The sequence below is a fragment of the Nerophis ophidion genome, linkage group LG07, assembly GCF_033978795.1.
Source record: "Nerophis ophidion isolate RoL-2023_Sa linkage group LG07, RoL_Noph_v1.0, whole genome shotgun sequence".
Classification (NCBI taxonomy): Eukaryota; Metazoa; Chordata; class Actinopteri; order Syngnathiformes; family Syngnathidae; genus Nerophis; species Nerophis ophidion.
The window spans coordinates 28,425,702-28,442,999 of record NC_084617.1 but is presented as its reverse complement, the minus strand read 5'-3'; the positions used below and the strand labels follow the sequence as shown (position 1 = coordinate 28,442,999).

Genomic DNA, 17,298 nt, shown 5'->3' with positions numbered 1-17,298 from the left:
ATGTATATATATATATATATATATATATATATATATATATATATATATATATATATATATGTATGTATATATATATATATATATATATATATATATATATATATATATCCATCCATCCATCCATTTTCTACCGCTTATTCCCTTTTGGGGTCGCGGGGGGCGCTGGCGCCTATTTCAGCTACAATCGGGCGGAAGGCATATATATATATATATATATATATATATATATATATATATATATATATATATATTTTAAATGTTTAGGGGAAAAGTCCTGTATATTTTGGGTTTTTGCCTTAAAAAAAAACAAGATTTTATTTGACAAAAAGAGCATAAAACATAAAAAAAAATAAAACATTTTATCGACAGTTACTGTAAAGCTGAAGTTGCTTTAAATATTTAAGCATTGAAAGTAAGAAAAAATAAAATAATGTATTAATTATTTTTAACAACTTTATGTGTGGGACCCCTTTGGATTCCAGGGGATTTTAGTGTAATTTTCTTTTTTTCCAACAAAAAACTGTCTGCTGTAAAAATAATGATCAATCCAAATCAATGGTTTTACAAATGATTTATTACTTCACATACAAAATTCAACTTTTATATTTTTTAGGGGGAAAGCATCGCACATTTTGGGTTTTTGCTTTAAAATACAGGATTTTTTTTTTAACAAAAAGGATATGAATCTTAAAAAAACGAAAAAAAACAACAACATTATATCGACAGTGACTGTAGATCTGAAGGTGCTCTAAAGACTTAAGCGCTGAAAGTAAAGCAAAATAAAATACTGTTTTACTCATTTTTAACACTTTTATGTGCGGGACCCTTTTTGATCCCTGGGCTTTTTACTGTTTTTTTTTTAACAAAACACAGCCTTTTCTGCAAAAATGATAATGTATCAAAATCATGGTTACAACTTATTTATTACTGCAGGTCTAAAATTCCAATTGTAATATTTTAGGGGGAAAGGCTTTTATATTTGGGGTTTTTGCCTTAAAAACAGTATTTTCTTTAACAATAAGGGCAAAACACGTTTAAAAAACAAACGAAAAAAAATCTTTACATCTATATATATATATATTACTAAGTTTATTACATTTTAACGTGTAGGACCCTTTTGAATCCCTGAGAATTTTAGTGTGATTTATTTATTTTTTTAACAAAAAAACTGTCTTTGCTGAAAAACATAGTAATAAATCAAAATCAAAATCAATGTAAAGATTTAAGGCGCATGTGGGAGGAAGCCGGAGTACCCGGAGGGAACCCACGCAGTCACGGGGAGAACATGCAAACTCCACACAGAAAGATCCCGAGCCTGAAATTGAACCCAAAACTGCTCAGGACCTTCGTATTGTGTGGCAGATGCACGAACCCTTGTTCTACCATGCTGCCCATTAAATTAGAGTATAGTGTTGATAGTAAAACAAAATGAAATAATAATAAAATAATGTATTACTTATTTTTTCACATTTTAATTTGTGGGACTCTTGTTGATCCCTAAGTATTTTAGTGTGATTAGGGACCTTAATGCCCCTATTGGAACAATAGGGACAGAGGACCCTATTGTATTTCGTATTCCGCACCTTCGCGCCATAATTTGACCCCCTTAACATGCTTCAAAGTGCAAGTTAAAGCTCTACTATGCAAAGCAAAAGCAATTTATCAACAACATCCTGTTGTGATCCGGCTTCCGGATCACATTTCTAGTTTGCTTAAGTCCTTTTGTATTCCCCTACTATGTTCTGATCATGTTTTGTACTCTGCCGATCCCTTTGCTAGCGCACTTCCTTGTTTACATTCATCACCATGACAACTTAATTTGCTCCTCCTGCACGCTCCGTCCACACACCGGTTTGTTATTACGTTCTCTGTATTTAAGCCCACCTGTTACCTTAGTTCAGCCTGGCTGTTTCGTTTGCTCACGCAACAAGTTACGATTTGTTATTCCTCATTGTTTTTTTACTCTGCTAAGTTATAGCTTAGCTTTCCGCGCGCTCGGCTCGCGCTCCTTACGGACTTTTGAACTCTACTCTTGTTACAAATAGCATTTAGCTTTCCGTGCGGTGGCACGCCTTTTCTTTTCCTTTGTCAAGTGTTTTGTTGTGTTTTATTATTAAATCTGGTTCCTACCTCCACTCCTGCTTGCTCCCGTCTTTGGCATCTTGGGGCCGACACCTCCGCGCATCACAATGCGCCCACCAAATCGTAACAGGAAACAGCCAGCATCACGTCGCCTCGCCGAAGACCTCCCGGAGCTCCGACCCCACCAATCCTCTTATCCGGCCATGTATCCCACCGCTCCAACACAGGACTCTTCTCTACGGGTTGGTACTTTTTCCACTTCTCCCGTTCCCAGTCACCATTTTTTTAGTCCCATTAGCATCCCACCAGCTTCCGCCTTCCCTGTCACTCACAGTGACGTCACTCCGTTCACGCCCCCCTATGACGTCACCGTTAACACCTTAGTGGATTCCTCTGCACATTTTTTTGACCGTAGTGATGAGGAGTTTTTTGATAATGAACTCTCTCACATTCCACCCAAGGACCTATTTTTATTTAAGAAAATTTTCAAGGACAATTATTCCACTCCTAAACCCAGTCACACACCTAAAAATGACTTTAATTCCAAGATTAATTATTATCAGGACATTTTTCGCCACTATGACTCTAGTCTGTCTTCACCCCCCACACCTGCTTCCCCGCTTAAATCCCTGCCTTTTTCCTCATTTAGTGAGGATTTTGAACATTTTAGAGGGAAGGATCTTGCCCTCCTCCAATCCTCCCACCACGCACCCTTACGGTCAGCCTCTATCCAACGGGACCCCGTCTGGAATCCGGGTCTTGAGGGGAGGGCTAGTATTAGCTGCCGTGCTACGAAGGTAGCACGGCTGCATACTACTAAGCCACCTCGACATCCGGTCCAGCCTCTTCCACCATTCTTTCAGCACATCAAGCTTCTGCCCATTAGACCTCCTCCACCAGAGTTTCCCCCGGTTAAGCCTGCACTTCCCTCTAGACCTCCTTCACCTGTCTTTCCACCTACTAAGCCTCCTAGACCTCCACCACCGGTGTTTACCCCTGTTAAACCGGTTAAGCCACCTAGACCTCCTCCACCAGTGTTTTCTCCTGTTAAGCCTCGTAGACCTCCTCCACCTGTTGTCCGTCTTAGTTCTAGTTCCATTCCTGCTTCTTCCCAGAGTTCAAGTCCTAGCCTTCCTTCTAGCCATAATTCTAGTCCTACTCGTAGACTGATTCGAAGTCCAAGTCCCGGTCCGAGTTTTCGTGCTTCTCATAGTCCCAATTGTAATCCTAGACCCACTTGTCGACTGAATGGTAGTCCAAGTCCCGGTCCTAGTTCCGTACGTTCTTGTAGTCTCTATAGTAGTCCTAATACCCCTCGTGGTCTTAGTCCCCATCGTAACCCTAGTCCTTGCCCATGTTCTTGTCCGAGCCCCAGTTTGACTGTAAGTCCTAGTCTTTGTCCAAGTTCTTGCCCGAGCACCGGTATGACTGAAAGTCCTGGTCCTTGCCCAAGTCCTTGTAAATGCACTAGTGTGATTGTCAGTCCTGGTCCTCACACAAGTCCTTGCCCAAGCCCTAGTGTTAGTCTCTTCCCTCTACGTTGTAGTTTCACTTGTTTCAGACTTTCCCCTAGTTCCCCTCGGCGGGCCCCTGTGCCTGCTCCTCGGCTGAAGCCGACTCCGGCTCCTCGGCTGAAGCCGACTCCAGCTCCTCGGCTGAAGCCGACTCCAGCTCCTCGGCTGAGGCCAGCCTCTGCACCTGATCCTCTGCCGGCCTCTGCACCTGATCCTCTGCCGGCCTCTGCACCTGATCCTCTGCCGGCCTCTGCGTCTGATCCCCTGCCGGCCCTGCACCTGCTCCCCTGCCGGAATCAGCACCTTCTCCCCTGCCGGCATCCACACCAGCATCGGTGCCTGGCTGCAGCCCCCGCGCCTTCGTATACTGCTGCCAAGCCGAGTCCTCCTCCACGTCGGCCACGGGCGTGGCCGTACCCCGGGCGTCCGCCTCAGCAGGCGCGTCCACCTCCACTCCGGCCACGGGTGTGGCCGTACCACGGGCGTCCCCCTCAACGGGTGCGTCCACCTCCACGACGGCTACGGCTGTGGCCCTACCCCGGGCGTCCTCCTCGTAGGACGCGCCTGGGTCTTCGTCAGCCATTAAGGTGGCCTCTGCGGGTCTGCCCGCCTGGACTGTAGTGGCAGCGACGTTCCACCCTCCGCCGCCACCTAGCGTGTCCTCGGTGGATCCGGGGACACAGGACTTATCGACCCTCCACCTGGTCCTCCCTCCACCCTCCCTTCATTTTCAGACTGTCTCATTGTGGGAGGGGGTTCTCTGTATTGCTGTTTTTTTGGGGCATCTGGGATCTGCCCCTTAAGGGGGGGGTAATGTTGTGATCCGGCTTCCGGATCACATTTCTAGTTTGCTTAAGTCCTTTTGTATTGCCCTACTATGTTCTGATCATGTTTCGTACTCTGCCGATCCCTTTGCTAGCGCACTTCCTTGTTTACATTCATCACCATGACAACTTAATTTGCTCCTCCTGCACGCTCCGTCCACACACCGGTTTGTTATTACGTTCTCTGTAATTAAGACCACCTTTTACCTTAGTTCAGCCTGGCTGTTTCGTTTGCTCACGCAACAAGTTACGATTTGTTATTCCTCATTGTTTTTTACCCTGCTAAGTTTTAGCTTAGCTTTCCGCGCGCTCGGCTCGCGCTCTTTACGGACTTTTGAACTCTACTCTTGTTACAAATAGCATTTATCTTTCCGTGCGTAGGCACGCCTTTTCTTTTCCTTTGTCAAGTGTTTTGTTGTGTTTTATTATTAAATCTGGTTCCAACCTCCACTCCTGCTTGCTCCCTGTCTTTGGCATCTTGGGGCCGACACCTCCGGGCATCACAATGCGCCCACCAAATCGTAACACATCTAGAAAAACTGATCTGTAATTTGACCCCCTTAACATGCTTCAAAACTCACCAAATTTTGCACACACATCAGGACTGGCAAACATTGCCATCTGATGAAAAAAACAAAACCCAAAAATCAAAATTGCGCTCTACCGCCTCCTAGGAAAAAACCCAGACAAAGCTGCTTGTTACTTCTGTTAGGAATGTCGTAGAGACATGAAACAAAAACCTCTATGTAGGTCTGACTTAGACCAGGGCTTGGGTCGCGGGGGCAGCAGCCAAAGGCGGCCCGACCAACGCTGCTTGCAGCTTTAATTTATTATTATTTTTCTGCTCAATAAAAAAAAAAAATCAAAATCAATATAAAGTTTTAAGCTCTGAAATTAAAACATAAAAATACAATAATGTATTTATTTTTAACACTTATGTGTGAGAACCCTTTGGATCCCTGGGTATTTTAGTCTGATTTTCTTTTTTTCAAACAAAAAAACTGTTTTCTGTGAAAAAAAATACTGAATCAAAATCAATGTTTTTACAAATGATATATTACTTAATGTCTAAAATTTAATTTTTAAAATTTTTAGGGGTAGAGGATTGCATGTTTTGGGTTTTTGCAATTAAAAAAATATTTTCTTTAACAAAAACAGCATAAAACGTAAAAAAACAAAAAAAAATCATATCGGCTGTTACTGTAGATCTGAAATAGATCTAAAGATTAAAGTGTTGAAAGAAAAACAAAATAAAATGTTGTATCACTTATATTATCATGGAGCTTCATGGTGGCAGAAGGGTTAGTGCGTCTGCCTCACAATACGAAGGTCCTGAGTAGTCCTGAGTTCAATCCCGGGCTCGGGATCTTTCTGTGTGGAGTTTGCATGTTCTCCCCGTGAATGCGTGGGTTTCCTCCGGGTACTCCGGCTTCCTCCCACCTCCAAAGACATGCACCTGGGGATAGGTTGATTGGCAACACTAAATTGGCCCTAGTGTGTGAATATGAGTGTGAATGTTGTCTGTCTATCTGTGTTGGCCCTGCAATGAGGTGGCTACTTGTCCAGGGTGTACCCCGCCTTCCGCTCGATTGTAGCTGAGATAGGCACCAGCGCCCCCCGCGACCCCAAAGGGAATAAGCGGTAGAAAATGGATGGATGGATGGACTATATTATCACATTTTAATGTGTGGGACTCTTTTGGATCCCTTAGCATTTTAGTGTGATTTATTTCTATTTTTTTTGCTAAAAAAAAAATATCAAAATCAATATTACGATTTAAGCGCTGAAATTAAAACATAAAACACAATAAAGTATTACTTATTTTTTTAACACTTTTATGTGTGGGACTCTTTTGGATCCCTGGGTATTTTGGTGTGATTTTGTTCCCCCCAACAAAAAACAACTAAAAATTCCTCTTAACATTTTTTAGAGGGGAAGGATTGCATATTTCAGATTTTTTGCCTCAAAAAAAGAGGATTTTCTTCAATAAAAAAGTGATAAAACTAAACATGTCATTTTGTTATTATCATTATTATTTAAGAGCGCAAGTCACGCTGCTTGGTGCGTACATTTGGAATTGTGACAGGACAGCAAGTCTTGTGAATGGTGAAGTTTTATTCTAGTCGCTCGACATTGAGAGAGACAGAGAGAGAGACAGAGACAGAGAGAGTGAGAGAAAAAGAGAGAAAGAGAGAGAGAGAGAGAGAGAGAAAGAAAGAGAGAGAGAGAGCCACTGTACAGAAGAGCTCCTGTGAAGTTCACACAAAAAATATTGTTTTTCCTCTTCCTCATGTACAATCCTCCATGATGATGAATTCCAGTCATTTACAGGTGACGTTTACAGGTGTGTTTCCTAATCATATTCAAAATAGTTCCTTTAAACGTCTTTCAGGAATTTGTACCCAAATTAACAGTTTGTTTTGTGTCCCTTACAAAAAGCGTTTCTTACAGCAAACCATAAAGAAAAGAGTATCTTTGGAGGGAGAGCCGACTCAGTCTTTGTTTTGTTTTTTTTCCTCTCCTTTTCTGCAATGTTTTTGTGGTGTTGGCCGGCGGAGTACTGGGTCGACGAGGAGGAGGAAGAGAGAAGCAGCGCTGGTGATAGTTTTTTTTTTTTTTTTCTAAATTCTCACCTGCCACGGAGGAAGAGCAAGGATGTCCCGCCACGCCAAAACCCAGCTTTGACCTCCGACCTGGGGGCCTGATAATGACCCGACGAGCCAATGAAGGGAGAGGATGAGGGGAGAGGGGCCACGAGGTCAGGACCCGCACCTCCCCACCCCCGCCCCCCGAAGAAGAAGCAGCATCTTCACTGTGTCTAACGAAGAGTGGGTCTGAAGGAATTGTATTTTGCCTCATTCCTGTGAGAATCCTGTATGTGACCGGACTACCCAGGACTGGCTGCAGTGTGCTCAAACAACCACCAGGTATCATCTCTTTCGGACTCACAGTAGGGAAGGGGTTAATCTGGCCACAAAACACATTTCAAGACAGTGTTTCTTAACCATAGGGCTGTGATCGCCCGCTAGAGGGCCGCCAAACAATATTTGTTTCTCAGTCGTGGTCCGTACTCAGTTGTAATCCACTTTTCCACCACTTGTGGCAGTAAAGATAATATCAAACAGAAAGAAATCTGGAGCTATAGTCCGAGTTGTTTTCTTAAGTGCAAAAAATATGACTAAAGTAGTAAATCTGTGTTTGCATTTGCACTTTAATTTTATTGACATTTTACTTGAGAAAGATATCAATATTTTTTGCATTGCAGTCTGTTAAAAATAATGGAAAGCGGCGGCACACGAAATGCCAACTGACGCTGTGGTCAACATTGGAATCACCACGAAACACATTTTAAAGTTAAAGTTAAAGTTAAAGTACCAATGATTTTCACACACACACTAGGTGTGGCAAAATTATTTTCTGCGTTTGACCCATTACCCTTGATCTCCCCCTGGGAGGTGAGCGGATCAGTGGGGAGAAGCGGTGCCGCGCCCAGTAATCACTTTTGGTGATTTAACCCCCAATTACAACCCTTAATGCTGAGTGGTAATGGAGGTAATGGGTAATGGGTCGCATTTTTTTATAGTCTTTGGTATGACTTGGCCGGGATTCGAACTCACAACCTACCGATCTCAGGGCGGACACTCTACCCACTAGACCACTGAGTGTTTCCTGACTGTAGGACCGTGATCGCCCCCTACAGGGAAGCCAAACAATGTTTTTGTCAGCCATGGTACATACTCAGTTGTAATATACTTTCCCACCACTTGTGGCAGTAAAGACAATATCAAACAGAACAAATCTGAAGCTGGAGTCAGAAAAGTTTTTTTAAGCGCTAAAATTATGAATAAAGTGGTTAATCTGTGTTTTCATTTGCACTTTAATTCTATCGACGGTTTACTTAAGAAAGATATCAATCATTTTTGCAATGCAGTCTGCTGAAAATGATTGAAAGCACCATACTACATGGCAACTGACGCCGGGGTCAACTTTGGAATCGCCACAAAACATATTTCAAGACAGTGTTTCTTAACCATAGGGCCGTGAGCGCCCCCCTAGTTATGGTCCATACTCAGTTGTAATACACTTTTCCACCACTTGTGGCAGTAAAAACTATCAAACAGAAAACAATCTGAAATTACAGTCTGAGAAATAAGCGCAACATTTATGACTAAAGTGGTAAATCTGTATTAATTCTATCGAAATTTCACTTAAGAAAGATGATTATTTTTGCAATACAGTCTGCTGAAAATGATGGAAAGTGCCAGTCTTTATGTCAACTGATTCAATAGTCAATGTTAGAATCGCCTCGAAACACATTTTAAGAGAGTGTTTCTTAACCATAGGGCTGTGAGTGCCCCCAAACTCTTTGTGCTTCTGAGCTGTGGTCCACACTCAGTTGTTATACACTTTTCCACCACTTGTAGCAATAAAGACAGAATCAAACGAGAAAAAATCTGGAGCTATAGTCCGAGTACTTTTTTTAAGCGCAACAATTGTAACAAAAGTGGTGAATCTGTATTTGCATTTGCACTTTAATTTTATTGATAGTTTACTTAAGAAAGATATCAATAATGTTTACAATGCAGTCTGCTGAAAATGATGGAAAGTGCCGCTCTAAATGGCAAATGGCGCTGTGGTCAACGTTGCATTCACCACAAAACGCATTTTAAGACAGTGTTTTTAACTATAGTGCTGCCCAACCAATATGTGTTTCTCACTTTTCCACCACTTGTGGCAGTAATGACAAAATCAAACCGAAAAAAATCTGGAGCAAATTTTTTAAAGGGCAAAAATTATGACAAAATTTGTTAATCTGGGATTTCATTTGCACTTTAATCTTATCGGAAGTTTACTTAAGAAATATATAAATCATTTTTGCAATGCGGTCTGCTGAAAATGATGGAAAGCACCACTCTACATGGCAACTGACGCACGGTTCAATGTTGAAATGTGTTTCTTAACCATAGAGCCGTGAGCGCCCCCTGGAGGGTTGCCAAACAATATGTACTTCTCAGTTATAATACAGATTTCCACCACTTGTGGCAATAAATACAATATCAAACAGAAAAAATCTGAGACTACAGTCAGATACATTTTTAAACAGGTTAATATGTATCTTCATTTGCACTGTGATTGTATTGACAGTTTACTTAACAAAGATATCAATAATTATTGCAATGCAGGCTGCTGAAAACGCTGGAACACAGAACTCTACATGGCTGTGGTCGACGTTGGAATTGCCATAAAACACATTTTAAGACAGTGTTTTTAACCATAGGGCTGCCAAACAATACGTTTCTCAGTTGTGGTCCGTATTCAGTTGTAATGCACTTTTCCACCACTTGTGGCTGTAAAGAGAATTTTAAACGGAAAAAATCTGAAACTACAGTCAGAGAAGTTTTTCTAAGTGAAAGCATTTTGACTATAGTGGTGAATCTGTACTTTCTATTTCACTTAATTTCTATCGACAGTTTACTTAAGAAAGATAGCAATCATTTTTGCAATGCAATCTGCTGAAAATTATGGAAAATGTCACTCTACATGGCTGTGGTCAACGTTGGAATTACCACAAAACACATTTTAAGACAGTGTTTTTAACCATAGGGCTGCCAAAGTTTCTCAGTTGTGGTCCGTACTCAGTGGTAATGCACTTTTCCACCACTTGTGGCAGTAAAGAGAATTTTAAATGGAAAAAATCTGAAACTACAGTCAGATAAGTTTTTTCTAAGCGAAAACATTTGGACTATAGTGTTGAATCTGTATTTTTAATGTCACTTTAATTATATCGACAGTTTACTTAAGAAAGATAACAATCATTTTTGCAATGCAATCTGCTGAAAATTATGGAAAACGCCACTCTACATGGCTGTGGTCAACGTTGGCATCGCCACAAAACACATTTTAAGACAATGTTTTTTTAACCATAGGGCCGCCAAACATGTGTTTCTCAGCTGTGGCCAGTTGTAATACCTTTTTCCACCACGTGTGGCAGAAAAGAAAACAAACAAAAAATCTGGAGCTCATTTTTTGAGGCGCAAAAATTCCTGGATCTGTTTTTTACATTTCCATTATATTTGTATTGCCAGTTTGATTAGGAAACATATTCACCATTAATTTACTTTTTTTGTGTGTAAATATATTTGTGTCAGTTACTTATAAAGTACAATTGGTTAGTATTTGTTTTTCTAATCAGCCTAACCTAAGCCAAATTTGATGTGTTAAATAAATAACATTTGTGAGTAACACATTCTTTCATGTCATTTGATGAGGTTGTAAACTGTAAGTAGGTTAGATATAAAGAGTAAGTTGACTCATTTTGTGTTATTTAAGTGGTGTCACGGGCCCCGGTGTAGTGAAAAAGTCGGGCCCCGAAATCAAAACCTCTGTTTTAAGATATTTAACACTCAAAAAATGTGGATAGTGCAGCCCCCAATTTGTCACGTTCCATGTGTTAGCTAAACTGGGGCCACATGAATCCCTTCCGTACTGTGTCAGGTCTTCACATGGATTCTGTGTGGGATGAGGCAAGAACTAAATCCAGACCCACTGTAAACCCCCCCCTCTCCCCTCAAATATGTATATACTCACACCTGGTTACAATGCATTAGTGATCATACCATCATGACAAAATGAAAGCAAACAGAAAACATCATTACATCTTGGGTTGCATGCCATCACCTCAATTATTTACCGTTAATTAAAATACATTTTTTGTCATTTAAAAAAAGAGCAGGGTTGTCATCACAGGGGGTGCGTGTTGTGTGTTCCCAACGTAAAAACAGCATCACTCTTACATGACGGTTCTGCAAACGTAGAAAGAACAGAACCATATGTCATGAGTCCATAATAAAATGCAAGGGTGCTGTTTGATATCTTCTTCTTTCTTTCTTTTTTTTTTTCTTTTTTTTTTTTTTAAATACACGTGAATATTGTTCACTCATCCGCTCACACGATCAGTGTGTGGATATAAATATGTTAATAATAAATATGTAGATAAGATGCAAAAATAAATATAATTAAGGAGGAAAATATTGCTCATCAGTCAGTAGGGTCAGCGGAAGCAATGGAAGGAAGTATTCCAAGAGTATGAAATGAGATATGAATGTGTTTGCGGAGCTTCAACTAAAAAAAATAATAATAAAAAAAAATATATATAGAAAATAAAATATCCACCAAAGGGCTGCTGGATTGTTGGACATTTCAGTCGCAAGTTAAGGAAGACCTTGACAGGGAGAAAAAAACAGGTTTGGTTCCGTTTGCTGCAACTATAAACATTTTTTTGACGTTTTCTCGTTTTCTACAAAATCTTTGTCTTCCCGTGACGCGATGGTTGAAGCTCCCCCGCAATGCGCAGACTCGCCATCCTGAGGTATATCATTTGATACAATTTGTCAATTCCCGTCCATCAAAGCAACTCGATCATACTGTGTTTTCTCCCCAAACTAGACATTTTCAACGGACATTTTCCTCGAAGCTGCAGTGGGTCTGGAGTTGTTCTGGCCTCTTTCCCTGTGATAACCCTGGCATGTGGGAGAAGCATGAGGGTGGTTCATTTATGCGGGGTCTCCAAAAAAACACCAGGTGGCATCTGTGAGCAGATAATACTGCATCATGAGTCCAGGGATGAGACAAAAACTAATCCAGACCTACTGTACGTACAAAATGAAAATAAAAATCAAAGTGTATAAATAATTGGAAGTTGTTCGTCCTTAAGCTCATCCAAGGGCTGCCACGCACACACAAAACCTCCTCTGTCTGTTGTCAGACCTAAGTCTCGGTGACGGTTACCCTGCTCGACATCGATGGTGGAGACTTCAGGAAACTGTTCTTCACGAGACCACAGGTCAGATCTTTCATGTACAAAAAAACAAAAAACAAACGACGGAAGCAATTTCACACCCGATTGGAGTGTGATGTTTATCAAAGCATGGAAGGGGAAAGGATTCGCCTGTTTTTTTCTAGTAACTAATACCCTGTTTGTCATTGGCAAGGTGGTCGAAAGAAAGTTTAAAAAAATAACGGTTGCATCCGCTCGTCAACTCTTCCCCTTCGACGCCTTTCGGCTTGACGCTGCTTTACTAAGGTCGGAATTTCGATTGTACAAACGTCCGTCAGCCACATCCTTGTTGATGGAAAATATACTTATGAGTATGTGGTTTATTTTCCCCCTTCTAATCTACAACGGGGTAAAGATCTGCACGTGCAAAAATAATGTTTTTGTTTTTTTTTCAAAAAAGCCTTGCTTTTTAAAAGTGATTGTAGGAGAAAGGTTTGAAAACTAATGGCTATTGTGCTAACTATGAAGCAAACACTCAACGCCTACATAGGTGCCAGTGCCAGAATCTCCAAGAAATCTTAAAGTTTATAGAAAGCCATACTTTGCCGCATTTTTTGTTTTTTTCAGTCTGTAAACATTGGTATCTCCTACTGCCATGTTCTCAAGACTAAACTGCGACTGAACGACTGCCTGGAAATGAACCAACTGTTCATCTCAACTTTCGCGTTGTGCTCTGCCAGGCATCGCCGTTTGCCAGCGTAACAAGCAGCAGACTGTTGGACCAGCTCATCACGGTACCCTGCTCTCCAGGGATGCCTCTTTGTCTCGCCAAAGACCTCCACGTACCCATCCGGTCTCCCTGCTTAGCCACGTTCTTGTCGGAAAAGGTTGGAGACAAACGGACGATTGGATTACGTTCGTTCGTTCCCATCTCGAATCAACAAACGCTATGTTCCCCCGGCAACTCTCGGATGTTCTCTTGAACCGTGTTTCTTACCAATACCGAGAAAGCTGATACCTCATCTCCTGAGTACGGCGAGACATAAAATGACAAAGAACTATCAGAAGCAGCCAACTGATTAGTACACGGCAGGAAACGAACAAAAAAAATGTGATATCGTCTGCAGTAACAGAAGCAGAACTTTCACACCCAAATGGGCAAAGGTTCTTCTAGACTACAAGAGAAGAAAAGTGTGGCTATGGCATCCCTTAGTGGATAAGAAATGAGAATAATACAAATCCAAACAGGAGAAAACATGGTTTCGGACTAAACATCGGACTCCAGACTGGGGATTTTTTTATACACTCGTCTATTGCTGAATTGCGCTGAGTTTAGGACGCCACGCGAGGCTGGGTACGCACAAGTCTTATTTGCAGAGTAAGGCATTACATGCTCCTTATTGTACATGTCGTTAGGTATCCGCCCATCCCGTGAGCAGTATGAGGTGGTGGATTTCACGGAAGAGCGAAGATTGTTCGCCTCGTTGCGTGTTTTGATGGGGGCTGCTCCGAGAATCGCTGCTGGCGACGCCACTGCCAGCTGTTTGTAAATATCAGAGGAGCTACGCCCGTGGACCAGTCTGCTGCTGGTGTCGTCTCTCAGCGAGTGGCTGAGGAAAGGGTTTTCCGAGCCATGGGCCGGGTACAGGGACTTGCTCCTCTTGCTCTCCTCCAGGTTGTGATTAAACATCATGGATTTGGACGTGGTGCCGAACAGTCTGCCGGAGTAGGGACGCATGTTGAAGAGGTTTGCGTAGTGCGAGTCAGATGAGGAGTCCAGAAAACGATCTTTCTCCTTGAGGCTGACGCTGCGTGCTGGTCGCCCCAAGTCTACATCCTTGGGCTTCTCTAGCAGTATGTTGTCAAAGGAATGCTGCCGACTCAGCCTCAAGCGGTTTCTCTTCTGGACGTGCGGCCCGTCTGTTTGTGGCCAATACAGACCAAACATTTCATCTGGTTGCTGCTGCTGTTGGTGGTGGTGCAGGGTGGGGCTGACCAAGGAGTCTGCAAGAAGTTGGTCCTCACTAATGTCATACAGGTTTGCAGTGTGGAGACATGCTTCACATCGGTTGTATGGTGAGCGCGTAGCAGAAGCTGCGGCAGATACCGCAGGAGTGTAAGCCCCTGCTGGAGGGTAGCTAGCAGTCACTTTGGACAAGCAGGAACGACAGTGTGTCTGTTTATAGCGATCAATCGACTCATGCGGGGACATGGAAACATTTTTCTCTTTCATGTTGTAGTGTTTCGCATAAGTTGGGTCCGGAAGCAGGTCTGAATCTGTATGATGTAGTGGTGATGAGTTCAGATGGATAATGGGCTGCTCACATTTTCGATAGTTATCACTGTGGTCAGAGTAGATTTCAGGGTATTCCAAATCATCAGCTGCGAGGCCACGACTCTCCCGGTAGAGTACGGGGTCCGAGTGCAAGCTCATCTCCCGGTCGGAGTCGATCGTGTAGATTTTCTCTCCACCTCCTCTGCCAAGTTGGTTGGTTCCGCCGCTGACCTGCTTAGTTTTCAAGTAGGACAACTCAACTTCACTACAGTCTCTTGGATATTTTGAAGTCACAGGTCTTTTTTTTAAGTTGTCCTTGCCTTTAAGGTGCTTGTTGTTTTCTGGATCTTTGTATGAAGCCGCTCTGCTGGAGCAGTCGGAGATATCAGAGTGGGCCGTGTCCTCGGGGAGGTAGCGTTGTGTCTTCATTGAAATCCGCGGGTCTGGCATTAGCATGTCAGGCATGGGCGACGGTCCGGGTGGCGCAGAGCGGAGTGTATCAACCGACTTTTTCCACAGAGTGCGTGGTGGTTTAGCGTTGGTCTGGACTGCGTCTGCACTAACTGCCACCTCTACAGAGTTGGGATTGGCATCATTCAAGGTCAGAGGATGTTGGCCTCCCTGGAAGATGTAGTTGTTCAGATGGTCTTTGTGGCGGTTGGTCAGATAAGACTGCAAATCACCCGTGTCCCCGTACATCATGTCTTTGGGAGCATAGCTTCTGTTGTCAGCATAGATGAAGTTGCCCTTCTCTGCCATCATGTCCATGATCATAGGGCCAGCCGAGTGCATGAACTCCCGTTTGGGCGAGTTCATGTGCGAGCCGGCCAGGTTAGACATGTTGGTCATGTGCTTGGCAGACTTGATGAGCTTCAGCATCTTGTCCTGCGGACTGAAGTCCAGATCGCTCTTCTTCTTCATATCAATGTGAACTCCATGGATGCAACTCCAGATACCCTGTATGGCAAGAGAATGATTAAAGGAGGAGCATGGAGAGTCAAATGAAAAAAAGACGACAATAGAAGACAAAAGGAAAAGATGAAGTGAAGAGGTCAACAGATAACATGAAACAAAAATGAATAGAACATAAAAGGATTTAGACAAAAACGAGGAGGGATGAGAAAAAACATTACTACTTATCTTCAGCCAAACATGCTGCGTGCAATTCATCCGAATGGCGGTGACTCAGCAAGTTGCGGGATATTAAACCAAAGTAGACTTTTATCTTCACAAAGGACTTTCATCTTCCCTCAAATCATTTTGTTCAGTTTTTATGGAAAATCTTCCTTGAACATTGGGAAACTGATGGCTGTTTGTTGGGGATATGGTTCTTACGGACCAATTTGCATAATACAACTTTTTTTTACAAAGTTTACGCGATAATAACCACTAATGGAAGGAATCTGCGATGAGGTGGCGACTTGTCCAGGGTGTACCCCGCCTTACGCCCGATTGTAGCTGAGACAGGCGCCAGCATCCCCCGCGACCCCAAAAAAAGGGAATAGGCGGTAGGAAATGGATGGATGGATGGGAAGGAATAAATAAACAGCAGGTATGGACAAAGAAAAAAGTACATTGAATGGTAAGTCTAGCTTCAAAGACCATCTACTGTCGGGGTGAGTTATCACCAGAGTTCCTATTTACGACTTTCTAAAATTATGAACATATTTTTTAATTAAATCTTAATTTGTCCCTAGGGTGCAATTTGACTTTAAGTACAACAGTCTTCCTGTTCGGTCTACCTCTGTACAAACAGGTAGACCAAACAGGAAGACTGACGGGTCGCCACAAGAGCAGCGCCCCAAACACTGTTAGTAAAGTGGGTGAAGTGTCTTGCCCAAGGACTCGACGGCCGTGACTAGGATGGCATAAACTGGGTTCGAACCAGGAACCCTCAATTGTTTTAAGAGCAAAACAAGTGTGTGTGTGTGAAAGCTGTGTGAAGGGCCAATTGCATGTACTATTAATATAGTTCATAAAATAAATAGCATCCCTAAATCTTGGATATTCACCCACCAACTACTTACCACCCAGAACAAAACCCTCGTGATAATCGAGGTAACAACATATTCGATTACCGCTTCTGTCATTCTAGTCACTGTTGTTGTGTCCTTGGGGAAAACCCTTTATCCACCTGCTCCAAGTGCCACCCACACTGGTATAAATGTAACTTAGATAATGGGTTTGAATCGCTAAAGAAAAGCGCTATATAAATATAATTCACTACACTTCATGGATGAGACCCAAAAGACATGTTTGTCGGTACGGGGGGTGGAAAAAAATGTTTACTCGATTTTTTTTTTTTTTACTTTACTTTGCTTTAACTATACTTCATTACGATTTTTAATGGATTCAGAATATTCCATAATACATTTTTTTAAATAAATTACGCATAAGGGCTCACTCCCTGCATGTGTACAGTGTAAAAAAAAAGTTAGTACATTTTACGGTAAAATACTGGCGGCTCAGCAGACAAAATTTTACAATTAAAAAAATCGTACCGTTTTTCAGTTTAGAATAATCGGTGTAAAAACTATTGTACAGGGTATGTCATGCTTCGTAAACCTAAAGGGGATTTTATACTCTGTAGCTGTCAATGTATATACCAAATAATACAACACGAAAACCGATTATGAATCAAATTGTCACCCCAAGAATTGGCATCGAATTGAAACCTGAGTAGTCGTAAAATTTACATACCGAATTGTCGCTACTCGGTCAACAAATGAATGGTCCCGAGCTGTGCCACCACATTTGGCACCTCAGTTAAATGATGCCATAAAGACATGGAATTAATTGAAACGACAGACTGCTCGGTGGGTACAA

General features: G+C 42.2%; 1 protein-coding gene across 3 annotated transcripts in view; it reads right to left on the bottom strand.

Annotated features, from left to right (window-relative positions):
• Positions 1 to 6,515: 6,515 nt before the first annotated feature.
• The window catches only part of grin2aa (glutamate receptor, ionotropic, N-methyl D-aspartate 2A, a), a 472,867-nt gene continuing 462,084 nt past the window's right edge, over positions 6,516 to 17,298 (bottom strand). For all 3 annotated transcript variants that reach the window (XM_061905858.1, XM_061905859.1, XM_061905856.1), the window contains one exon: positions 6,516 to 15,429. In XM_061905858.1, coding sequence (XP_061761842.1) covers positions 13,465 to 15,429 — 1,965 coding nt within the window. In that variant the 3' untranslated portion in view covers positions 6,516 to 13,464. The remainder of the gene's footprint in view (positions 15,430 to 17,298) is intronic.